Genomic DNA, 26,452 nt, shown 5'->3' with positions numbered 1-26,452 from the left:
TTCCTGAATCAGAGACACATCCGCTGGGCGGCGTTCTTTGCGGATTTCGACTTCCGGATAGAATACATCCCGGGAGTCAACAACGTCATGGCAGATGCACTGTCCAGGAAGCCGCAGTATCTCGAGGAAGCGGCACTGGTGGCGGTCAAACACATTTTCGCACCGAAAGCGTGGGCGTGCGCTTCAGCCACCGTGGACCTGGACGCGGTACGTCGCGCGCTGCAGACGGATTCCTTCGCACAATCCAAGATGGAGGAGGTGCGAAGAGGCGCAGCGAAGGACGACGAGTTCCAGATACGCGACGGACTGCTCATCCACAAGGGGGCCCTCTACGTGCCGGGAGACGACCTCCGCGCGAAAGTACTGCAGCAGTTACACGACGCGCCCAGCGCCGGGCACTTCGGCAAGGACAAGACGGCGGAATTGGTAGCCAGAGACTTTTGGTGGCCCAAGATGAGGGGAGAAGTCGCGGATTACGTCACTAGGTGTGACACATGCCAAAGGGCCAAACCAGTACACAAGCGGCCGGCGGGACTGCGGGAACCGCTACAGACGCAGCTCGAGCCGTGGGAGAAAGTGGCCCTGGACTTTGTCACATATCTGCCCAGTTCGCGAGGCAAAACAGTGGTACTCGTGGTCGTAGACCTGTTCACCAAGATGGCGCACTTCATTCCTTGCGCGAAGGTGGCCACAGCGGAACAGACCGCCAAGCTGTTCATAGACCACGTGTTCAAGGTTCACGGCTTGCCACGGTCCATCCTGTCCGACAGGGGTCGCCAATTTATCTCGAGCTTCTGGCAGAAGCTGCTGGGCATCCTGAACGTCAAGATCAACTTAGCATCGGCACGACACCCGCAGACCAACGGACAAGCGGAGAGGGTCAACACCATCATGCAGCAGTACCTGAGATGCTACGCGAACCAACAGCCCGCGACCTGGGTGGACTACCTACCGCTGGCCGAGTTTGCCTACAACAACACGAAGCACGTGTCTACAGGGGTGACACCGTTCTTCGCCAACAATGGGCGGCATCCCAGAACCTTCCCGGGGTTGGAGACAAAGGGGGAGGGGGAGCCACGGGGAGCAGAGGACTTGGCAGCGGAGTTACAGGAGGTCCACGAGCAACTCCGAAGGCACTTGGAGCTAGCAAAACACGCCTACAAAATGCAGGCAGACAGGCACAGGAGAGTCGGGGAAGACGTCCAGGTGGGGGACTGGGTCTGGTTAGCAGCCCAGGCAGTGCCGGCCAGGACGTTAGCTAAGAAGAAGCTCGGACACAAGCAGCTAGGGCCTTACCAAGTCGAGGCACAAATCAATCCAGTGGCCTTCCAGTTGGCACTCCCGGAGGGCTCCAGAATGCACCCGGTCTTTCATAGATCAGTGCTCACACCCTACAAGGAACCCCACAGCTTTCAGGTGCCAGGGAACGCACCAGACCCACTCAGCAAATCGCCAACAGGGGAGGGGTCACCGAGGGCGGCGCCACTCAACGAGGTCACGGAGATTTTAGACTCGAGATGGGGGGAAGAGGGAGTTGAATATCTCCTCGCCAGGGAAGGTACCCCGGCCAGTGCCAACAGGTGGGTACCGTACTATGCAGTGGAGGAGCACTACCTCAAAGACGAGTTCCATGCACTCTTCCCACACAGACCTATGCCGGCAGATTATTTCGACGACTGGCTTTTCACACCCACACTCTCAGCCAGCACGTTCCAGGGGTTCTCATCAGATGAGGAGCCGGCGCCAGACACACAATCCCCGGAGGGATCACTCTCGGGGTTTGCCACAGACCGCTCTTATTGGTGGGACAATCAACCGGAGGTGGGGTGGAGCAGGGAACTGCGGAGGGGGCCCTTACACGCAGCATCGCCCGAGGCAACAGGGGGAGAGACGGACATGGACGTGTTGGGGGAGGATCCTGGGTTCGAGCACAGCTGCAGAGAGATAGAAGCAGAGGAGATTGACGTCGACGAACCCATTATGGACTGGCCGGATCCAGCTGGCGGGCTGCACACCAGGGGGGAAGAACTGTACCCCGCACTCACCCCCACAGCACTGGAGCACCCGGAACCCGCACCCGAAGAAGGGGAGGGGGGAAGGGGGGGCTTCGAGGGGGGATGGATGTCAGGGGCTCAGGAGCAGAGGCACAGGGGAGAGAGGAAATGGAGAGCGAAGGGGAAGAATCTGAGGGCAGCGTAGGGGAGTATGAAAGTGGCCCGAGAGATTCCATGAGTCTCTCCAGCGAATCAGAAGATTCCCAGAGGGGCGCGCCAATGGCCAGGGCAAGGGGGGTCCCAGGGGGGACACACCAGAAGCAAGGGGCCAGCGGGGACTCCCAAAGCAGCAGCGGGAGAGCAGGACCAGCTCCTCCACCAGAGCGTAGTGAGGGGGAAGAGTCACATGTATCAGGGCCAGCTTCTCCTCCAGCAGGGAGAGAAGATGAGTCAGGGGTGGCCACGCCTCCATCGCAGAGTGAGGGAACGAAGGGAGAGTCAGGTGCAGCTAGCCTCCCCGAAGGGGGAAGCAATGACAGGAGCAGTGTAACGGTCAGGAGGAAGGTGGCCGGCTGGGCGCGCACGCCAAGTTCGAATATACAGGCGCGCGGCACAGCAGGAAACCCGGATTGGGAACCAGGTCCTAAAGCCCGCCAGAGGGAGGGGGAGGACTCAGGAGACTCAGCGTCAGAAGAGTCTAGGAGAGGCGAGACCCCAGCGGACAGGCGGGCCCAGAGGAGAAGAGAGCAAAGGAAGAGGTGGAGCAAGGCTAGAGTCTTAAACTGGTGTCTGGGGGGAGGAGATTCAGACGGAGCTTCGGCAGTCTAGAGTTTGAGACGTAGAGCTGCGCGCCGCGGCTGTGAAAGCGGAACTGAGCTTTAATAAAGACTGTTTTATATAACGACGAACTGGCGTTGGTCCTTTGTGAGCTGGGACCTAGGGCAGCTCTGACACAACGGCTTTTGCTTTGTCTGGACATTTCACTTCCTTTTGGATTTTTGACGGATATGCATGCACAACCAAAAAACATGAAACCAATCCAAATAAAGCTTATTCGTATTTTTCTATGCAAATAGAAGCAAAATCAATGAGTTTTCGTTTGTTTGGGATTTTATGAAACAAAAGAACTCTGTTTAAAACCCTCCTTTGTTTCGTTTGGGCTTCTTTCACCGCTTTGTGTTTTTTGGGTGAATATGCATTCACACCTAAAGAACCAGAAACCGTGAAATACACCCGAATAAAGTTTGTTCTTTCTATGCAGATGGAATAAAACATAACCAGTTTTCCTTTGCTTGGGATTCTCCCTTCGTTTGCGAATTTTGGGTGCACAGCGAAAGAACCTGAAACCAAGGGAAAGATACCCAAAGAAAGCTTATTCCTCTTTCAGCTATGCATATGGAAGCAAAAACAACGAGTTTTCCTTTCTTAGGGATTCTTTCACTTCGCTTTGCTGTTTTTGTGTGCAAGGCCAGAGAACCTGAAACCATGTCAAAGCCCAATCAAAGCTTATTCATTATTTTCTTTGCAAGGTGACCAAAAAACAATGGCTTTTGCTTTGTTTGGACTTTTCATTTTGCGATTTTTGGGTGAATATGCGTTCACAATCAGAACCCAAGTTAAATAAACGTCTTCTTTATATGCATATGGGTGTGCATATTGAAACAAAGTGAACCTGTTTTGCTTTATTTGGCCTTCTTTGTTTTGCCATGTTTGGGTGAATATGCGTGCACACCCAAAAAAACCCGAAACCAAGATAAGCCCAAACAAAACTTATTCGTCTTCTTACTACGCATATGCAACAAAAAACAGCCTGTGTCTCTCTCATTCTCTCTCTTTCCCCCTTCTCTCTCTTCCTTCCCCCCTCTCTCTCCCTTCTCTCTCTCTCTCTCTCTCTCTCTCTCTCTCTGTCCTTCCTTCTTTGCTTCGTCCTTCCTCCCTTCTCTTTCTTTCCTTCCTTCTTCTCTCTCTCTTTATCTTTCTCTCCTCTTTCTCTCTCTTCCCTTCAATCTTTCTCTCCCTATCGCTTTCTCTCTCTCCCTTCCTTCCTCTCCTCTATCCCCATCCTTCAATCTCTCTTCTCTCTCTTTCCTTCCTTCCTTCCTTCCTTCCTTCCTTCCTTCCTTCTTTCTTTCTTTCTTTCTTTCTTTCTTTCTTTCTTTCTTTCTCTCCTCTTCCTTCCTTCTTTCCATCTCTCTCCCTTCCTTCCATCTCCCTCTCCCCTTCCTTCCACCCTCTCTTTCTCTCTCTCTTTCCCTTTCTCCCTTTCCTCTTCCTTCCTTTCTCTCTCTCTCTCCTTCCTTCCATCTATTTTTCCTCTCTTTTCCCCTTCCTCTCGCTCTCTCCTCTCTTTCTCCCTCCAATTCTCCCTTTCTCTCCCTCTCTCTTTCCTTTTTCTCTTTCTCTCACCCCTTCCTTCCTTCCTGCGCTCATTCCTTCCCTCTCTCACACCTTCCTTCCTTCTCCTGAGCTGTTGAGGGCTTTCTCCATTAGAAGTAGCCCTTGGAATTGGGTGCAGCTGGTGCTGTCAAGGTAGGATCTGTGTCAGATGCTGAATCCGTCTTGCCCCGGTTAGCAACCTGGCTGCCAACTTCTGCACTGGCTTAAATGTCCGAAGTGTCTTTGGAGGCAGCCAAAGCGTCTTTGGAGGCAAGATGCGGACCTTGAGGCTGTCCAGCTGTCATGGCTTTCCCTGTCCGGGGGGGGGGCAGCTGGGTCTCCAGTCGAAGTGGAGGGAAGGCCACAGAGGCCCCCCGGCCTCAAGCAAGGACCCTGAAGCAAAGGACCCCCCTCCTTCCGACAAAGGGTCAGTCGAGGAAGAGCTGCCCACTGGGGTTGCCTTATGATGGGCAAGAGAGCGAAATCATTCAAAGATGAGGCACAGAGAATTTCCGTAGACTTCTTTCTAGTTTTGCCAAGCCTGCTCCTGTCCCTCTAATAGGAGACTGATCTTCAGATATCAGAAAGTCAAGCTTTGGCTGGGTATAAATTATTGGGTTGTCTTTGTTTTTATTATGTATTTTGTGTGTTTTTTTATTTTGTTTATCTGATGCTGTGAACTGCCCTGAGATTTATGGGTAAGAGGATGGTATACAATTTATTATTATTATTATTATTATTATTATTATTATTATTATTATTATTTTGTAAACTTTAAAAAAAGAAGCCAGGGCCATTTGATAATAATCTGCCAAAATAAAAGTTAGCAACCAGAGGCAGCTAGCTTTAATGGTCGTATCGGATCTTCTTCTCCATCTTTTTCAAATATTTCTAATCTTTCAACTCTTTCCAATCCTCAGTGGGAAAAGAAAATGAAAGCTCACCTCACCAGTGTTTCTAGGGGACCCAAGCACCTGGAGGTCACAGCATTATGGGTGAAAGGATGTCAATGGCAAGGAGGCCTGGGACAATGGGCCAGGTGTTTGCATGTGCCCCCCCCCCCCCAGTTCAACTACAGCCTCCACTGGGTTTTCCAGAAGCCATGCAAGATTTTTCAGCCAAGCAGGTCAAGGCAATGTTATTATTACATTGATTAAACTAATTTTATTAAATTTCTATGACACCCCCTCATTGGGGGGATCATATGCTTGTTTCACCTCTGCACTCTAAGTTATGGGTGGCCTTTCTCTCTTGCCAGCATTGTATATTGAAAACAAAAAATGCCCAGTTTGAAATTATTATTATAATTATTATACATTTATTTGTACCCTGCCTTTCCCCCTGATGGGGACCCTGTAGTGCTGCAAAGTCAGAAATAAAGGATGTAAACAGACGTTTCTGACTATCTCTTTTCCCTGCCAGGGAAGCAGGAGGGAGGGGGTGTGCATTTCCCACGCTGGGAAGTGTCGCCTATTGAGACCTAGCCTGGATCCTGCGGGGATTGCAGCCAGGGAGGTCACCGGATACCAAGCCGGGAGCCTGGGAGAGTTGCCAGCTTCTCCCGAAGAAGGAGGCTTGTTTCCAACATTTATATATATATATATATAGAGAGAGAGAGAGAGAGAGTGTATTTTGTACTTCTTTGATTTTACCAACTGAGGGATTGATATAGGCACAAAAGGCCTTATGATCTTCAGATGGACAGCAACTCCGTTGAACCTGTGTGAGTGGTGGAATCTAAAAAATGAAAACACTTTTTAAAAAAAAGGTGTTTTGAAGAATATATTGAATTTGCCATAACCTCACAATTGCCATCTAGTGTCACATTTGTATAATGCACCTTAAACACTTCAAACGTTATATTTGCAGCCGTAGAGTTGACTCTGGTGTCCTGGGCAGCGGTGGTTGGGATCCCAGGGTAAATATAAGGCGCAAGATCTTCTAGCACCACAAGTTTTTGCATGCAGTGGTCTCTATGATAAGCCAGTCATGTGTTGTGCTGAGACTTATAGTTTAGGGGCAAACTACAGTTCCCATGATTCTTGGGGGGTGGAGTCATGTGCTGTAATGTTATGCCATGTCCACAGCCACTAACCGCAACAAAGAGGAATACTTTCTGGTGAATTTTCCTTAAATTGTCTCTTCTCAATTATATTTTTAGCATTTCTCCTGAAAATTTTTTATTGATTTGACATTTGTTTTAAATACAGAACGTAATCTGCATTTCATCCAGTGTTTAATCCAGAAGCTGGCCAGTTTGGTGGAAAGATTAGCAGAGCAAATATTAGCACTGCTCGATCCAAGGAATACTTGGAGGCTTTTAAACCAAGCCCGGTCAGAGAGCAGATACTGTACGGTGTGAAAACCCCTATGAAGAAAAAGAGAAAGGTCAGAGCACTTTCCATTGGGAGTTTCCCAGTTTGGGAGAGAGCAGGAAAGCAAAGGTCTTTTTGTAGTCCAACCCTCTGCAAGGGAAGAATCTTTTTGCCCCTCAAACCCAGGTCTTTGAGATGGATTTTCGGCGTCTGGGCATGCGCAGAAGCAATTTCCAGAGCCGCAGACACACACAGATGCGATTTCTGTGGGAGTGATCTGGCCCATGGCCTTGCCAACCCCTGGGTTAGGGTTAGGATTTTGTTAGGGGTAGGGTTCCCTTCTTGCCAGGGAACTCTGGGAACATGGGGCTCAAAGGATGGCCCTGAGATTAAGAGATTAATGAGCTATATGGATTGATTTAAATAACAAACACTATTTTTTATTATTTAATAATTTACAGTGATGTAAAATAAAGGGCAATATAAATAAATAAATAAATAATCCCTCAACTGCCAAAACAAATGGTCTTGTAGCACTGTCAAAACTAACAGATTTTGGGGAAACTTTTTTAAGAGGGGGCCTTGATGAGTGCTAAGAGGGTGCCATGGAGTCCACGTGCCACCATGGGAACCTCAGTCTGGACCCTAATGATGAAGCGAATCACCAGTCCCTACATAATGGGAACACCATATGTAACATTAACCCCACAAGAGAGGTTGGTCTTTGTTCTCGGCTGGGAGCAGAGCGATCGAGAGAGTGAGGAGGTGCAGGCACAGTAGGTGAGAGATCCTCCCAGGTTGTCCTTGTTACAGTTCAAAGGCCTGGGACGTGCCTCCTTCGCATCCAGCTGCCCCAAGGCACGACACCCACCTCCCAAAGAAGAGAATTACAGAGTCTCATGTGCCTTCCATTTCGGGAGAAACTTCTCAAAGGAATATTTGCTCCCTTACAGGTTAACGGGTGACCTCTCCCTTCTGTTTTAGCTGATTCTGGAAAAACAAAACACTATGGGTAAAATTTTCTGTCCTGGATTGTTGATATTCTCCTGTGTTTTGGCAGGTGAGCTCGTCAGAGTGTTAAATAAATTTATCCCAGCAACACAAATGAGGGATGTGGTTATTTAGCAAACGCAGGGGAGTTTTCCTATTTGTTCCTATTTCCTATTTGTTCTTTGACTGATTGTGCATTAAATTGTGCAAAGATGTGATTTCTCCAGGCCAATGAGACATGGCCTGGAGAATGTGGATGGAGGAAAGTTTTTCTCCCTCTCATAATGGTAGAACTCATGGAGCTGGACGCTGGAAGATTCAGGACACATCAAAGAAAGGAAGTACTTCTTTACAAAGCGCACATTATGGAACTCCCTGCCACAAGAGGCAGTGGTGGCCACCAACTTGCAACTTCCGCTCAGGATTTTCCCCAGGGTAAGCCCCATTTCAGCCAGCATACTTTGCACCCTCCTCAAATGCTTTGGCCTGGTTGGGAGGTTTCCTGGTAACCCCCTCCCTTCCGGTGGTGCCAATGTTCCCCTGGCCTCGAATGCCCCCTTGACCGGTCACCGCAACCCCGTTCATCTCCACTGTCGCCACAGTCCTCGGTGCGGGCAGGGGCCACGCAGCTGCTTGGCAGGCACGGCTTGCCTGGGGTGCAGCTCCAGGGACTTGGAAATGTTGGGACGGTTAATGAGTTGCCTCCAAGCAATCTATCTGGTTGGTCAGGTTTTGGGGAGGCGGAAAATAAAGCTTTACTTTGGGGGCCACAGTTCATGAACTACACGTTGTCCAGTGCCACACTCGCCACCGAGGAGAAGGTCACCTGCGCTCTTGACATGCTCCAGATAAGGAGCCGGCCGGGGAGGGCGAGGAGCCCAAGACCTAACTGGAAAGCACTGTGGACTCTTCCGGTGTAGGCCAGCAGGGGGCGCCAGGTGCCTGAGGATGAGGCAGGGCTTCGCCACAGGGGACAATGTGGTTGCCGTGGCTCAGCTCCACAGGGAAGCTTCCGTTGAGTCCTGCACAGGAAGGGCGGAGGGGTGAGGAACCAGGCGTCATCTAGCCTGGCCCCTGCAGGTGGGAACCATAGTTATATAAACAGAGGAGATGGGACCCGGGGGTCATCTAGCCTGACCCCTGCGAGAATTGCAGAATGACATCTCATCTCAACTGCTCTCATTTTTATCAGTCAGCTGCCAGGAATCCCAAAGGGGGACGGGAAGCAGGGCATCAGTAAATTTCATGATAAGAATGGTATTTCATTATGCTGGCCCTACCAGGCGGGTCAGTGGTCTGGAAATCAATAAATAATAATTATATGATAGCACCACGATATGTCCTGCAGCTTAGAAATGTACGGAATTACGACAACTGTGCCTGGTGGCATTTCCTCCACACAGGGAAAAAGGCCAAGTACATGGCTCTGCTCCTGTTGGTTTTCCGACCAGTGCCCCAAGCTTACCTTTCTCAGCCATACTGTACCAGGTGCGGAGTTCACAGGCTGTGGCTGCGTCACTCATGGTCAGGGAGCGGAGTCAGGCGGCTTGGTTCGCTGCTCCGAGGTGCTCATGTACCAGCCTGGTTGGGGGGTGCCAGGTCAAAGGGGTGCTCTAACTGCTAAGCAATGCTTCTCTGCCTTTCAAATGAAGCAAGTTTACCCTGGTCGGTGCCCAGAATGTGGTTGAAGGGGGAGTCGGGGCCGCACACCCAGCCTCTGCCCCACCCTGGGCACCACCAGTACCCAGACATGCTGACGTCCTCCCAGCTGCAGGCGGTGCCTTCAAAGTCGCAGGCCAAGGTGACACTTGGCGGTTCCAGCCCATTCCGGTAGCCTAGAAGGAGAAGGAATCAGGCGCCCTGAGCAAGCTACAGTTCCCAGAATTCAGGACACCAAGTGATGTTCCTCCCATGAGCTACAGTTCCCAGAGTTCCCTAGAAAAAGAAATGGGCTTGGGAACTAGATCTGTCAAGGGATTCGCAACCCTCAACACCCAGAGCAAGCAATAGTTCCCATGGTGCTTTGGGGAACATCGTGGGAACTGTAGTTTGTTCTGTTTCCCAAAGAGACCCTCTCAGAGTTATAACTCCCAGAGTTCCCTTGGGAAAGGTTGTGCAGAATATTCTCTCCCCCCATAGGAAACTACAGTTCCCAGGGTGCTTTGAGAGATGCCGTGATGGGTTAAATACTATCTGCGAGGGGAATTGAAGCACATCTCCCTGATTCCTTTGGTGACGCCAAAACTAGTGTCAATGGATCTTGTCAGAGCAATCCCAGCAGTCGCAGGCAAAGTTGCAGGCGCCAGCACTTGGCTTCCTGGAGGCGGCCCAGCTAAGAAATGGAGGCCCAGCTAGGAAAAAAAAGGGGGAAGTGCCATTAAAAGGAGAGTAACAGTGAGAGAGATAGGGAGCATGGGAGACATGGAAGGGGCATCAAGAGGCATCTAGTCCAACCCACTGAAAGGAAGCTCAGAGCTATAATTCCCAGGACTTCTTTGGGAAATGAAAGAGGGAAGAGAGAGAAATAAAAAGCATAGAGAGAGGGATGGGATTCACAGCCCCCCCTCCCTCACCCCAGCCCAGCAGGGCACCCCTCAGGCGCGCCGTCCTCACAGCAGCACCCAGCAGGCCTTCGCCCCCACCTTATCTGCAAGCCGGCAGGGTGAGGGGGGCCAAAGGTTGGCAGGGCGGAGGCCCCTGTACCCCAAAAGGCGCCCAGGGGGACAGAAGCCTACCTTGTGGGGCTACCCTGGCCTCCTAGGCGCTTCTTCTCTCGGGTGGAGCCTCCCGTGCCAGTGGCAGTCTACCTGGGCAGCTCCTGAAGGAGCTTAGCGCTCAGGGAAATGCTGCAAGGAAGAGAAGGAGGAGGAGAATAAGGATAATACTGAGGATAATGATAACAGCAGCAGCAGCAGCAACAACAAACCAGAGAAAGGCCAAGGCCCCTAAGGCACTGTTGGAACTCCTCCCTGAGGGGATGGGGGGGCTCCACCCTTCCTTCTCCACAGGGACCCCTAACGTCTCCTGGGACCCCTCAAGAGATGAGGCGCCCACCTCACAAGGGAGACCAGTGCCACAAAATGGCCAGGCTAGGCCCAACTGCCCTCAACCAATATGGCGGTGGTGGCATGTCTTCATTTGCCTCTCCTCTGGTGGCGCCTCTTTCCGGTCACTCTGCCTTCATCCAAAATGGCCTCCTAGGACCCCTAGGACACGTGCACAGCAGCAACATCAACAATAAAAACAGCAGCAGCAGCAGCAAACAAACATTTGTGAGCCAAAATGGCGACGGAGGTAGCAGCCTAGCCAGAACCTCCTGCCTTCAATTAAGCTTTTAATTAGGTTTTAGCCATCTTCTGGCCCTATGTTTATATTTTTAGTTGTCATTTTGTTTTCTTTGCTTTTAGCCTAATGGTTTATTGTTTTAATGTTTTATTATCTACTGTTTTAATGTTTTATTATCTACTGTTTTATGGCTCAATTCGATTTAGCGTAAGAAGGAACACTAAAGAAGGTAGACTGCAGTCTTTGCAACTAACACACAGCTTTCATCCATTGAACATAAGGTCCAGTCATGGCCGACTCTGAGATTGCGCACTCCTCTCGCTTTATTGGCCGAGGGAGCCGGCGTACAGCTTCCGGGTCATGTGGCCAGCATGACTAAGCCACATTTGGCAAACTAGAGCAGCGCACTGAAACACCATTTACCTTCCCGCTGGAGCAGTACCTATTTATCTTACTTGCACTTTGACATGCTTTCAAACTGCTAGGTTGGCAGGAGCAGGGACCGAGCAACGGGAGCTCACCCCGCTGCTAATTATGCCTGCTAGAAGGAAAAAACGAGGCATTAAGAGCCAAAACAGCATATCATATTTTTCACTCTGTAAGACGCACCAGACCACAAGTTTTTGGAGGAGGAAAACAAGAAAAAAAATATTCTGAATCTCAGAAGCCAGAACAGCAGGAGGGATCGCTGTGCGTGAAAGAAGCAATCCCTCTTGCTGTTCTGGCTTCTGGGATAGCTGCGCAGCCTGCATTCGCTCCATAAGACGCACACACATTTCCCCTTACTTTTTAGGTGGGAAAAAGTGAGTCTTATAGAGCAAAAAATACGGTAATTGGGACTCACAATTCCTCCAACGCAGAGAAGCGGCAGAAAGCCAACACCTTCATTCCTAGCTCGGAAACAGAGCAAATTGTGAGTAATGTTGCTGGGGGAACCCTCCCCCACTCTAAGAAGGAAGGAGATGATCCGACCCCTCCCCCCTTTCAAGGAGGGAAGGAGATGATTTCACCCAGAAAACAGGAGTAGGAGGGATCCCCCCCATCCCAAATGCTGACCCACCCATGTCTTTAGAACAAGACAAATAGAGGAACTTGTTTCCAGCAGATTCCAGATATATACCCTTACCAAGAGATTTATATGATGTCAGCAGAAACTATGGTCTAATTAGTTCTTCAAAGACTGAATGAAATATAGAGGAATACTTGGATAATTGCCCTCCCTCTATAAATGCCCAAAGGGCTAAAAGGAGGATTAGACACAACTATGCCAGCGAACTATCAGTACAAGTCATGGATGAAATAAAGCCTTGCCAGGTCCTCCAAGTGAACCAGATAATGCTTGAGATTCATCAAAATGAGTACAAGTGGATGAATCGCAGGTTAATTATGACGTCCTTATCTCAGCTTGTGACCTGCCATTACCAAAAAGTAGATCTAAAAAATTTCCATTTCCTGCCCAGCATAAGAAACATCACACACCTATTTATGACTTTTAGATTGCCAGCTCTTCCATCTCGACTTATGGAGATGAAAAACATTTTATGGCGGTCTCACCTTCTTTACCTGATAAGGGTTTTCAAGGATGAGACAGTGAGGCAGCCAGTCCCCGGCAGAGAACCAAAGCAAACGCCAATAAGAAACAATACCTGCACGAAGGAGGAAGATAAACCCGTGAGTTTGGAATTAGAAGAATTAGAAGAACTGAAGAGGAGATTATTGAGCATAAAGAGCATAAAATCTCAATTGAGCATAAAATCTCAATTCAAAACATAAGGACATTATAGCTCGGAACACTATATGCCCAATAGCCCTTCATCTCGAGGAAAGACGACTATGCAATTCCCTGATCTTTCCCCAAGCGATAGCGATGGAGAAGATGAACCTGGCAACTCTGACACTCTCATGGCAACAACTTCTAAAGAACTTCATGTCGCAGATAGATTGCTGAAACCAAGCACCCAGGCTATACTCGGGCCTTTGCCTAATACTCCTAAAACTTACAAGAATGACTCACCCAAAGGGTGAGATAGGACGGACGGAGTCTCTGAACATGAAGCGGCTCTCTGCTGGCTAGTGACCTCCATTTTACAGCACATGCCTCTTTAATACTCCCAAAGGCACAGAAAGAGTTAATAGCCTGGCTACCTTATGAGGGAGAGAGGGATTGACAGTTAGTGGACCAGTGTGGGGCTCCCCTCGCTACCTGGGGTGTGGCTGGATGGGTTTTACCTATTGGGGATGTTTGTCCTGCTGATTTTTCATCTCAATATCATACCTTTTCAATTTGGGAGACTTGGCCCAGGGATGTTATGTTATCATTCCTCTACAGGGGAGGCTAGCGTGGGGTCTGGGATTGCCACCGTCAAAGGGCAAGGGAGGTACGGCAGTGGGGGTAAATATTATCTATGAAGGATTTTGAGATGCGATGATGCTCGAACCCCTTCCAAGCTACGCCCCATCCCAAGGGACATGAGCAGGGATTATCCACCTCCGTCATTGGTGCTGTGCAATGCCAGGTCCATAGGCAATAAAACTGCCACCTTGCGAGACTTATCTCGCTGGGGGTTGACCTGGCTTGTGTGACAGAGACCTGGGTGCACGAAGGCGAAGTATTCACCTTTTATGAGATGTCACCACCAGGTTTCTCCATCCTCCACCAATCGGGGACTGTGGGTCGGGGGGGAGGGTTAGCGTTGTTAATCCAGAAGGATTGCTCTTTCAGGGCTCTGCCATCACCATCAATCTCCAGCATTGAATGTGCTGGCCTAGTGTGGGGCACAAAGGAGAGCTTGGCTGTCTGGCTGGTGTACCAACCACCAGTAGCCACCCTGTCAGGCCTGTTGGATGTGGTGGCAGGCTGGGTCTTGGAGGTTTTGGGGGACTTCAATGTCCATGCTGATGCCACCCCCTCCTCACAGGCTCTGGACCTGGTGTCTTCCATGGCAATATTAGGGCTCTCACCACATGCTGGATTTGATTTTTGGTGCGGGTATAGTATGATTTTTGGTGAGGATCATGTCCTCACTTGTGGAAGTGCCATGGTCTGATCACTACATTCTGAAAGCCAGGATTGACTTCCCGCCCCCACCCCGCTTGGGTGGTGAGCCTATTTGGGCTTGATGTATTGATGTAATGAGGCACAGGATAATGTAAAATTACAAAAGGGACAAGATAGGGTTGACCCCTGTCACTGTTATTGTTTATTTTAGTTACTGTTTATTTTATTGTTTATTGTATATTTGTATTAGAGACCCTGGCAAGGAACAAAAGATCTGATGAAGAAATAAAAGGTATAACAGATGGGTGCACAGCAAATAAAAGGAGATCATTTGCAGATGACCTTGTAGGAAACCTGTTGGCGAGTATACCAAATATACACAATATCTGAGGTCGGACAGGTGGCAGGATTCAAGTTAAATAAAAATAAAACAAACCTACTGGTGAAAAATATGACAGAACAAAATAAAAATGAGCTACAAGTAGCAACACAATTGATAATTGAGGGGAAAGGGGAAGGCATGGCTAACAGTCAAGAATATAAATATTTTTAAGAATAGGTATGTAACAACGTGGAAAGAGATAAAGAAATTACGGATGTCTGGGGAAGGATGAATTTATCACTTTGGGGAAGAATTTCAGTTATGAAAATGAATGTACAGTTGTCAGGGGTTCAGGGACAGAGGCACAGGTGAGGGAGGAGACGGAGAGCGAGGGGGAAGAATCCCAGGACAGCGAGGAAGAGGATGACAATGACTTGAGGGATTCCATGAGTCTTTCAAGTGAATCGGAGGATTCCCAGAAGGGGGCGCCTGTGGTCAGGCCAAGGGGAGTCACAGGGGGGACTCGTCAGGAGCAGGGGACCAGCGGGGGAACCCAAAGTGGGAGCTGGGAGTCGGGACCGGCTTCTCCGCCAGAGCGCAGTGAAGGGGGTGGAGATTCCAGAGTGACAGGGGAAGCAGGTCCGAAAGCAGAGAGGGAGGGGAGATCGGAGCAAGACATCGTCCCGGAAAGGGAGGGGAGTAGTGCAGGGAGTAGTGTAACTGTCAAGAGGAAGGTTAGAGGTTGCGAACGCGCGCCAAGTTCAAATGTGGAGGCGCGCGGAAGAACAGGGAGCCCGGAGGAGGAGCCAGGTCCCAAAGCACGCAGGAGGGGGGAAGAGCTGTCTGGGGATTCCGCGTCAGGGGAATCCAGGAGGGGCGAAACCCCAGGGGGCAGGAAGACCCTGCGGAAAAGGAAAGAAAGGAAGAGGTGGAGCAGCACAAGCCTCTTAAACTGGTGCAGAGGAGGGACTGACTCAGAGGGGACTTCAGCGGTCCAAGCATAACAGACGTGGGGCTGCGCGCCTCGGCTGTGGAGCGTACAATACACTGCAATAAACATCTTTGTATATAAACTGGACTTGGCGTTGGTCTCTTGTGAGCTGGGACCTGGGGCAGCCCTGACAACAGTATTGCCAAGAATGTTATTTTTATTTCAAACAATACCTGTGGTCAGTGGAGCTTCAAACAATGGCAAAAAGATGTATCTAAATTCATCTGGCAGGGGAAGAAACCAAAGATTAAATACAAACTATTAACAGATAGTAAAGAAAGAGGTGGCTTCTCTCTGCCGAATTTGAAATTATATTATGAGGTGTCATGTCCCTACTGGCTATAGGAATGGATAACTTTTTAAAAATACAGATATTCTAGACTATGAGGGTCATGATAGCAGATAGATGCACATCTAAGGTATGAGAAGACCAAAGTGCATAAATGGTTTTTGAAACATTTGGTAAAAAAAGCAATTTATGGGGAAAATATAAAAACTTGTTGGAGCAGAAGACATCATGGTGGCTTTCCCCAGGGAAGCGATATCCCTGAGAAAGACTAATGCAAAAAATGAATGGGCAACCTATAGAGAGTTGCTTATGGAAGTAGAGCAACAATTGAAATTGAAAAAGTTTTGAGGATATAAGACAGTAACAGACTGGTTGCAATATCAATTAAATGATGTGTTTAAAATAGATAAGAAAATTGGATTCAGTAAAGAAATTTCAAGGTTTGAAAAATCTTTAATGGAAAATAATGTGGTTACTTTCTAAAATGTATAAATTGTTGCTAAAGTGGCATACCAAAGATGAAAAAGTTAAATCGGTAATGATATATTTGGCACAAGATATTGGGCATAATATCCAATTTTCATCTTGGGAAAAATTATGGAGGGTTAGAACTGCTTCAAATGTTTGTTGGAAATGCAAAGAGAAAGAAATGTGGTGGACAAAAGCATTCTGAGAAATGATTTATAATAAATTGAAAAAAATGTTTAAAGTAACGTTTGCGAAAAATCCAGAGTCTTTTATTAGGTGTTAAATAGTGGGTAGACATAGCAGACAACACAGCAATTTCTCCAAAGCAGCTCTTTATTTGTAAGCTGGAACAGAACAGAATAGCAAACAGCTCAGCCGGCCTGCTTTTATAGGCAGCCGGCTGTCAACATTGTAGCAACAACAACCCAGGGTTTCCCGCCTAAAGTAACTGATGTGGATCTGTGTGAATACTATATACTATACACGATACTCCAGGTGGCCAGGGTGAGAACTTCAATACATAACACCAGGTATTTTAGGTGCAGAAATTCCAAAGGAGCAGAAATGACTATTTATGTAGGCGATGACAGCAGTGTGGATACTATTGCAAAGAAGATAAAGTCCTGAGCAGAGATGAATGGTTGATATGGCGAAATTGGAAATTGACTGGGAAAATCAGAAACCAGGAAGAGACTAAATTTAAGAAAGAATAGGAAAAAATTATATTGTATAAGCTACTAAAAACTTTAGCAGGATTTGAGAAATGCTTGTAATGTACAAAAAAAATGGTAGAAAGATTATTTTTATATTAAAAAAAGAGGTAAAATAAGGGAAGCAGCTGGGGAGGGAGATTGATAATGGGAACCATGGAAGGGTGGAGGGGAGTCGAAGGATTCAGGGAATCCTAAATGATTATTAAATGTCTGAATTTAAATTTGTTATGTAAAACTTAATAAAAATATGTTTTCATTTTAAAAAAGGATAATGTTCCAAGTATAATAATACTTTATTATAATAGTAAAAAAGGTAAAGGTACCCCTGCCCGTACGGGCCAGTCTTGCCAGACTCTAGGGTTGTGCGCCCATCTCACTCAAGAGGCCGGGGGCCAGCGCTGTCCGGAGACACTTCCGGGTCACGTGGCCAGCGTGACATCGCTGCTCTGGTGAGCCAGAGCCGCACACGGAAACGCCGTTTACCTTCCCGCTGGTAAGCGGTCCCTATTTATCTACTTGCACCCGGGGGTGCTTTCGAACTGCTAGGTTGGCAGGCGCTGGGACCGAACGACGGGAGCGCACCCCGCCGCAGGGATTCGAACTGCCGACCTTTCGATCGGCAAGCCCTAGGCTCTGAGGCTTTTACCCACAGCGCCACCTGCGTCCCATTTATTATAATAATAAAGTGCAAATATATAGATATAGCTAGCAGTATGCAGTAGAGCTACATACCAAATTTGGTCAAATCCCAAACTCAATCAAACCAGTTCAAGGCACAGATCCACCTTCCCTGATAAGGGTTCCATGACAAATCTAAGCTCCAATTCCCTCCACACAAAGCAGCCCATCATATGCCCATCAAAGCACTTTGCCCATTCAGTGACCGGAATGGGATGCTCTATCCCATACCAATAGTCAACTGAGGGCCAGATAACAGTTGACCTTAACTGCATAGTTCTGTGCAGGTTTCTTTTCTTCATCCCTTCACAAACTGCAGATGCAGAGTTCCTGATTTAGTTTGCAAATTGAGCATATAGGAGGACCTTGCTGTGGCCCTGGCCCCTGACTCTGGGGTTGCGGCACTCATCTCGCTTTACTGGCTGAGGGAGCCAGCGTTTGTCTGCAGACAGCTTCCGAGTCATGTGGACAGCATGACAAAGCCGCTTCTGGCGAACCAGAGCAGCACATGGAAATGCCATTTACCTTCCTGCCGGAGTGGTACCTATTTATCTACTTGCACTTGACGTGCTTTCAATCTGCTAGGTTGGCAGGAGCAGGGACCGAGCAATGGGAGCTCACCCTGTCGTGGGGATATGAACCACGGACCTTCTGATTGGCAAGCCCTAGGCCCTGTGGTTTAGACCACAGCACCATCCTTGTCCCAGTCCACCCTAACCTTATACCGTAACCCTAAACCCTACCCCCAACCTGACCCTAACTCCTAAACCGTAGGACACCCCTTACCCCCTAAACCACAGATACTTCTTGCACCATTAGGGTTAGGGTTGGGTTTGAGTTAGGGTTAGGGCCAGGGTTAGGGTAATGATTACAATCAGGGTTAGGGTTAAGTTAAGAGTTAGGTTTAAATTAGAATTAGGGTTAAGGTTAGGTTTAGGGTTAAATTAGGCTTAGGTTTAGGTTTAGGCTTAAGTTTGGGTTAGGGTTAAGGTTCGGGATAGGGTTGGGTTTAAGTTAATATTAGTGAGCGCTAGGGTGAGGGTTAGGTTTGAGTTAGGGTGAGCATTAAGGTTAAGGTTTGGGATAGGGTTGGGTTTGAGTAAGAGAAGAACAGCAGCAGGAGCAATATAATTATATTATTTATACTCCACCCATCTGGCTGCGTTTCCCAAGTCACTTGTGGCCACTTTCAATAAAAGGTAAAAACATGAGTGGATGCTCATGAATGCTCATGAATTTAGAAACTCTCAATTCCCATAGAATTCCCAAAGAAGACCTGGGAATTGTAGCTCTGAGCTTCTTTACAGAGGGTTGGACTAGATGACCCTTGGGTTCCCTTCCATCTCTACCATTCCCTCTCTACCATTCTAGGATGCTCCCTGTCTCTCTCTCTCTCTCTCGCTCACTCACACACTCACTCCTCCTTTTCATGGCAGTTTCACCTTTTTCTGCACTCCTAGCTCGGAAGGGCTGAAGAGGCTGCGCTGTCACCATGTTGGGCGCGGGCAGGGGTATCGGAAGGAGGGGCCGCCGGAGGAGAGGCAAGAGGACAGGAAGGGGAGGGAAATGGGCGAGGGCAGGGATACCGGAAGGAGGTTCCAACCGGAGGAGAGACGAGCGGAAAGGGAGGGGAAAGGGCGGAAGAGGCGCTGCGACGCTGGGCCAGCAGAGACGTGCCGAGCCAGGCTGGCCCTCTCTCTTTCTCCCAGCCGCTCTCTCTCGACCCCGCTCTCCCCAGGGTGCAGCCCTGCCCCCCGCCCCGCCCTCACCTGCCTTTCTCCCCCAGTGGCTTTCTTCTAGTGCCGCCATTTTGGGCTGTGCTGCCGCCATGCTGGGCGAGGGCAGGTGTACCGGAAGGAGGTGCCACAGGAGAGGCAAGAGGACAGGAAGGAGAGGGAACTGGGCGGAAGAGGCTGTGCTGCCGCCATGTTGGGCGAGGGCAGGAGTACCGGAAGGAGGTGCCAGCGGAGGAGAGGCAAGAGGACAGGAAGGGGAGGGGAAAGGGGGGAAGAGGCGCTGCGACGCTGGGCCAGCAGAGACGTGCCGAGCCAGGCTGGCCCTCTCTCTTTCTCCCAGCCGCTCTCTCTCGACCCCGCTCTCCCCAGGGTGCAGCCCTGCCCCCCGCCCCGCCCTCACCTGCCTTTCTCCCCCAGTGGCTTTCTTCTAGTGCCGCCATTTTGGGCTGTGCTGCCGCCATGCTGGGCGAGGGCAGGTGTACCGGAAGGAGGTGCCACAGGAGAGGCAAGAGGACAGGAAGGAGAGGGAACTGGGCGGAAGAGGCTGTGCTGCCGCCATGTTGGGCGAGGGCAGGAGTACCGGAAGGAGGTGCCAGCGGAGGAGAGGCAAGAGGACAGGAAGGGGAGGGGAAAGGGGGGAAGAGGCGCTGCGACGCTGGGCCAGCAGAGACGTGCCGAGCCAGGCTGGCCCTCTCTCTTTCTCCCAGCCGCTCTCTCTCGACCCCGCTCTCCCCAGGGTGCAGCCCTGCCCCCCGCCCCGCCCTCACCTGCCTTTCTCCCCCAGTGGCCTTCCTCTCGTGCCCCTTTGCGGAGGGATGGTGCGGGTGGGCTGCGGAAGCCAAACGGAGCCTCTCGTGGGCGAGGAACTGCAGCTTGCCGCCCCTGCCTCACGCGCGACCACAACAGCAACACGCGCGAAGGTGGGGGCCGGCCTTCTCGCTTGCAGGAGAGAGCGACTCTGCGCGCGCATAGAGTTCTGCGCATCTCATATATGCTTACACAGGAAGGGAGGTATTTTGTTAGAGCATTCAAAAAATATGATGTCATGCCTACCCATGGAAGTGACACAGTCCAGAATCAAGCTACCTGCTATTTGTGGGTGAATGAACAAAGAAAAGAAAAATCAAAGCTGATTCATCCACTTTCTATTGCGATGGAACCAAAACACCGATGCATGAAATGGGCTGATAACAAACATTTCACTCTGCGAATTCTTGGTGAATGTGCAAAAACACCAATTTGAAATAAGCACATAGTTTTATGATCTTTTTGTGTACATGGAACCCAAAACTCCTTTTTGCTTTGTTTGGGGCGATTCTGGTGCACACCCAAAAACCACGATGCGAATTGAAATAAGCCAAATCAAAGCTTATTCGTCTTCTTTCTACGCATATGGAAGCGAAAAGACGGTGTTTTGCTATTTTGGTCTCATTACATACTTTTTTGCGATTTCTGGGTTAATGTTGCCTTCACACCAAAGAACACAACTTGAAATAAGCGAAATCCAAGATTCTTCTTTCTATGTAGTTGGAACGCAAAACAACCTCTTTTGCCTAGTTTAGACTTATTACACTTTGCTTTGCTATTTGTGGGTGAATGAACAAAGAAAGAGAAATCAAAGCTGATTCGTCCACTTTCTATTGCGATGGAACCAAAACACCGATGCATGAAATGGGCTGATAACAAACATTTCACTCTGCGAATTCTTGGTGAATGTGCAAAAACACCAATTTGAAATAAGCACATAGTTTTATGATCTTTTTGTGTACATGGAACCCAAAACTCCTTTTCGCTATGGGGCGATTCTGGTGCACACCCAAAAACCACGATGCGAATTGAAATAAGCCAAATCAAAGCTTATTCGTCTTCTTTCTACGCATATGGAAGCGAAAAGACGGTGTTTTGCTATTTTGGTCTCATTACATACCTTTTGCGATTTCTGGGTTAATGTTGCATTCACACCAAAGAACACAACTTGAAATAAGCGAAATCCAAGATTCTTCTTTCTATGTAGTTGGAATCCAAAATAACCTGTTTTGCCGTGTTTAGACTTATTACACTTTGCTTTGCTATTTGTGGGTGAATGAACAAAGAAAGAAAAATCAAAGCTGATTTGTCCACTTTCTATTGCGATAGAACCAAAACAGCTATGCAGGAATTGGGCTGATAACAAAGGTTTCACTGCGATTTCTTGGTGAATGTGCAAAAACACTGCAAAAACACCAATTTGAAATAAGCACATAGTTTTATGATCTTTTTGTGTAGATGGAACCCAAAACTCCTTTTTGCTTTGTTTGCGGCGATTCTGGTGCACACCCAAACAACACCATGCCAATTGAAATAAGCGCAAGCATAGCTTATTCGTCTTCTTTCCACGCATATGGAAGTGAAGAGACGGTATTTTGTTATTTTGGTCTCATTACATACCTTTTGCGATTTCTGGGTTAATGTTGCATTAACACCAAAGAACACAACTTGAAATAAGCGAAATCCAAGATTCTTCTTTCTATGTAGTTGGAATCCAAAATAACCTGTTTTGCCTTGTTTAGACTTATTACACTTTGCTTTGCTATTTGTGGGTGAATAAATAAATTAAGAAAAATCAAAGCTGATTTGTCCACTTTATATTGCGATGGAACCAAAACACCGATGCATGAATTGGGCTGATAACAAAGGTTTCACTGCGAATTCTTGGTGAATGTGCAGAAACACCGCAAAAACACCAATTTGAAATAAGCACATAGTTTTATCATCTTCTTTTTGTGTAGATGGAACCCAAAACTCCTTTTTGCTTTGGTTGGGGGCTACTCTGGTGCACACCCAAAAACCACCATGCGAATTGAAATAAGCCCAATCAAAGCTTATTCGTCTTTCTACGCATATGGAAGCGAAAAGACCGTGCTTTGTTATTTTGGTCTCATTACATACTTTTTGGAATTTCTGGGTTAATGTTGCATTAACACCAAAGAACACAACTTGAAATAAGCGAAATCCAAGATTCTTTCTATGTAGTTGGAATCCAAAATAACTTTGTTTTGCCTTGTTTAGACATTACACTTTGCTTTGCTATTTGTGGGTGAATGAATAAATTAAGAAAAATCAAAGCTGATTTGTCCACTTTCTATTGCGTAAGTGCAAAACAGCTATGCATGAATTGGGCTGATAACAAACGTTTCACTGTGCGATTTCTTGGTGAATGTGCAAAAACACCGCAAAAACACCAATTTGAAAGAAGCACATAGTTTTATGATCTTCTTTTTGTGTAGATGGAACCCAAAACTCCTTTTTGCTTTGGTTGGGGGCTACTCTGGTGCACACCCAAAAACAACCATGCGAATTGAAATAAGCCCAATCAAGGCTTATTCGTCTTTCTACGCATATGGAAGCGAAAAGACCGTGTTTTGTTATTTTGGTCTCATTACATACTTTTTGCGATTTCTAGGTTAATGTTGCATTAACACCAAAGAACACAACTTGGAATAAGCGAAATCCAAAATTCTTCTTTCTACGTACTTGGAACGCAAAACAACCTCTTTTGCATAGTTTAGACTTATTACACTTTGCTATTTGTGGGTGAATGAGCAAAGAAAGAAAAATCAAAGCTGATTCGTCCACTTTCTATTGCGATGGAAACGAAACACCTATGCATGAATGGGGCTGATAACAAACATTTCAGTCTGCGATTTCTCGGTGAATGTGCATTCTAACCCCTAAAACACCAATTTGAAATAACCCCAATCAGAGCTTTAATATCTACTATTATGCAGATGGAACCCAAAACGCCTTTTTGCTTTGGTTGGGGGTGATTCTGGTGCACACCCAAACAACACCATGCCAATTGAAATAAGCCCAATCAAAGCTTATTCGTCTTCTTTCAACGCATATGGAAGCGAAAAGACGGTGTTTTGCTATTTTGGTCTCATTACATACTTTTTGCGATTTCTGGGCTAATGTTGCATTAACACCAAAGAACACAACTTGAAATAAGCGAAATCCAAAATTCTTCTTTCTACGTACTTGGAACGCAAAACAACCTCTTTTGCATACTTTAGACTTATTACACTTTGCTATTTGTGGGTGAATGAACAAAGAAAGAAAAATCAAAGCTGATTCGTCCACTTTCTATTGCGATGGAAACAAAACACCTATGCATGAATTGGGCTGATAACAAAGATTTCAGTGTGGTATTTCTGGGTGAATGTGCATTCTAACCCCAAAAACACCAATTTGAAATAACCCCAATCAGAGCTTTAACATCACTTTTATGCAGATGGAACCCAAAACGCCTTTTTGCTTTGGTTGGGGGTGATTCTGGTGCACACCCAAACAACACCATGCCAATTGAAATAAGCGCAATCATAGCTTATTCGTCTTCTTTCCACGCATATGGAAGTGAAAAGACGGTATTTTGTTATTTTGGTCTCATTACATACCTTTTTGCGATTTCTGGGTTAATGTTGCATTAACACCAAAGAACACAACTTGAAATAAGCGAAATCCAAGATTCTTCTTTCTATGTAGTTGGAATCCAAAATAACCTGTTTTGCCGTGTTTAGCCTTATTACACTTTGTTTTGCTATTTGTGGGTGAATGAACAAAGAAAGAAAAATCAAAGCTGATTTGTCCACTTTCTATTGCGATAGAACCAAAACAGCTATGCAGGAATTGGGCTGATAACAAACATTTCAGTCTGCGATTTCTGGGTGAATGTGCAAAAACACCGCAAAAACACCAATTTGAAAGAAGCACATAGTTTTATGATCTTCTTTTTGTGTAGATGGAACCCAAAACTCCTTTTTGCTTTGGTTGAGGGCTACTCTGGTGCACACCCAAAAACCACCATGCGAATTGAAATAAGCCCAATCAAAGCTTATTCGTCTTTCTACGCATATGGAAGCGAAAAGACCGTGTTTTGTTATTTTGGTCTCATTACATACTTTTTGCGATTTCTGGGTTAATGTTGCATTAACACCAAAGAACACAACTTGGAATAAGCGAAATCCAAAATTCTTCTTTCTACGTACTTGGAACGCAAAACAACCTCTTTTGCATACTTTAGACTTATTACACTTTGCTATTTGTGGGTGAATGAGCAAAGAAAGAAAAATCAAAGCTGATTCGTCCACTTTCTATTGCGATGGAAACAAAACACCTATGCATGAATTGGGCTGATAACAAACATTTCAGTCTGCGATTTCTGGGTGAATGTGCATTCTAACCCCTAAAACACCAATTTGAAATAACCCCAATCAGAGCTTTAATATCTACTATTATGCAGATGGAACCCAAAACGCCTTTTTGCTTTGGTTGGGGGTGATTCTGGTGCACACCCAAACAACACCATGCCAATTGAAATAAGCCCAATCAAAGCTTATTCGTCTTCTTTCAACGCATATGGAAGCGAAAAGACGGTGTTTTGCTATTTTGGTCTCATTACATACTTTTTGCGATTTCTGGGCTAATGTTGCATTAACACCAAAGAACACAACTTGAAATAAGCGAAATCCAAAATTCTTCTTTCTACGTACTTGGAACGCAAAACAACCTCTTTTGCATACTTTAGACTTATTACACTTTGCTATTTGTGGGTGAATGAACAAAGAAAGAAAAATCAAAGCTGATTCGTCCACTTTCTATTGCGATGGAAACAAAACACCTATGCATGAATTGGGCTGATAACAAAGATTTCAGTGTCGTATTTCTGGGTGAATGTGCATTCTAACCCCAAAAACACCAATTTGAAATAACCCCAATCAGAGCTTTAACATCACTTTTATGCAGATGGAACCCAAAACGCCTTTTTGCTTTGGTTGGGGGTGATTCTGGTGCACACCCAAACAACACCATGCCAATTGAAATAAGCGCAATCATAGCTTATTCGTCTTCTTTCCACGCATATGGAAGTGAAAAGACGGTATTTTGTTATTTTGGTCTCATTACATACCTTTTTGCGATTTCTGGGTTAATGTTGCATTAACACCAAAGAACACAACTTGAAATAAGCGAAATCCAAGATTCTTCTTTCTATGTAGTTGGAATCCAAAATAACCTGTTTTGCCGTGTTTAGACATTACACTTTGTTTTGCTATTTGTGGGTGAATGAACAAAGAAAGAAAAATCAAAGCTGATTTGTCCACTTTCTATTGCGATAGAACCAAAACAGCTATGCAGGAATTGGGCTGATAACAAACATTTCAGTCTGCGATTTCTGGGTGAATGTGCATTCTAACCCCTAAAACACCAATTTGAAATAACCCCAATCAGAGCTTTAATATCTACTATTATGCAGATGGAACCCAAAACGCCTTTTTGCTTTGGTTGGGGGCTACTCTAGTGCACACCCAAACAACACCATGCCAATTGAAATAAGCCCAATCAAAGCTTATTCGTCTTCTTTCAACGCATATGGAAGCGAAAAGACGGTGTTTTGCTATTTTGGTCTCATTACATACTTTTTGCGATTTCTGGGCTAATGTTGCATTAACACCAAAGAACAACTTGGAATAAGCGAAATCCAAAATTCTTCTTTCTACGTACTTGGAACGCAAAACAACCTCTTTTGCATACTTTAATTACACTTTGCTATTTGTGGGTGAATGAGCAAAGAAAGAAAAATCAAAGCTGATTCGTCCACTTTCTATTGCGATGGAAACAAAACACCTATGCATGAATTGGGCTGATAACAAACATTTCAGTCTGCGATTTCTGGGTGAATGTGCATTCTAACCCCTAAAACACCAATTTGAAATAACCCCAATCAGAGCTTTAACATCTACTATTATGCGGATGGAACCCAAAACGCCTTTTTGCTTTGGTTGGGGGTGATTCTGGTGCACACCCAAACAACACCATGCCAATTGAAATAAGCCCAATCAAAGCTTATTCGTCTTCTTTCAACGCATATGGAAGCGAAAAGACGGTGTTTTGCTATTTTGGTCTCATTACATACTTTTTGCGATTTCTGGGCTAATGTTGCATTAACACCAAAGAACACAACTTGAAATAACCGAAATCCAAAGTTCTTCTTTCTACGTACTTGGAACACAAAACAACCTCTTTTGCGTAGTTTAGACTTATTACACTTTGCTTTGCTATTTGTTGGTGAATGAACAAAGAAAGAAAAATCAAAGCTGATTCATCCACCTTCTATTGCGATGGAACCAAAACACCGATGCATGAATTGGGCTGATAACAAACATTTCAGTCTGCGATTTCTGGGTGAATGTGCATTCTAACCCCAAAAACACCAATTTGAAATAACCCCAATCAGAGCTTTAACATCTACTTTTATGCAGAT

General features: G+C 46.8%; 1 protein-coding gene and 1 long non-coding RNA gene across 2 annotated transcripts; both read right to left on the bottom strand.

Moving 5' to 3' along the window:
- Window positions 1-7,099: 7,099 nt before the first annotated feature.
- Window positions 7,100-20,931, bottom strand: LOC144327724 (uncharacterized). Its single transcript, XR_013392797.1, has 2 exons — window positions 19,923-20,931; window positions 7,100-9,510 (listed from the first exon to the last, which is right to left on the bottom strand). It is a non-coding gene; the product is annotated as an uncharacterized LOC144327724 (long non-coding RNA).
- LOC114589983 (uncharacterized) lies at window positions 9,440-19,595 on the bottom strand. The gene is made up of 5 exons (XM_077929534.1): window positions 19,577-19,595; window positions 19,189-19,533; window positions 12,515-12,606; window positions 10,411-10,521; window positions 9,440-10,026 (listed from the first exon to the last, which is right to left on the bottom strand). The coding sequence occupies exons 1-4, from the start codon at window positions 19,593-19,595 to the stop codon at window positions 10,504-10,506; spliced, it is 474 nt and encodes a 157-aa protein (XP_077785660.1). The 3' UTR covers window positions 9,440-10,026; window positions 10,411-10,503.
- Window positions 20,932-26,452: the final 5,521 nt, after the last annotated feature.

This window comes from Podarcis muralis, chromosome 5 (genome assembly GCF_964188315.1).
Source record: "Podarcis muralis chromosome 5, rPodMur119.hap1.1, whole genome shotgun sequence".
Taxonomy (NCBI): domain Eukaryota; kingdom Metazoa; phylum Chordata; class Lepidosauria; order Squamata; family Lacertidae; genus Podarcis; species Podarcis muralis.
The sequence above is the reverse complement of the archived record's forward strand: the minus strand, read 5'-3'. Positions and strand labels throughout refer to the sequence as shown.

What these genes read in the sequence shown, in the direction of transcription:
- LOC114589983 (XM_077929534.1), bottom strand. An exon ending in CCACTGGGGGAGAAAGGCAG is followed by an intron (nt 12,607 to 19,188) that starts GTGAGGGCGGGG and finishes TCCTTCGTGCAG; the next exon opens with GTATTGTTTCTTATTGGCGT.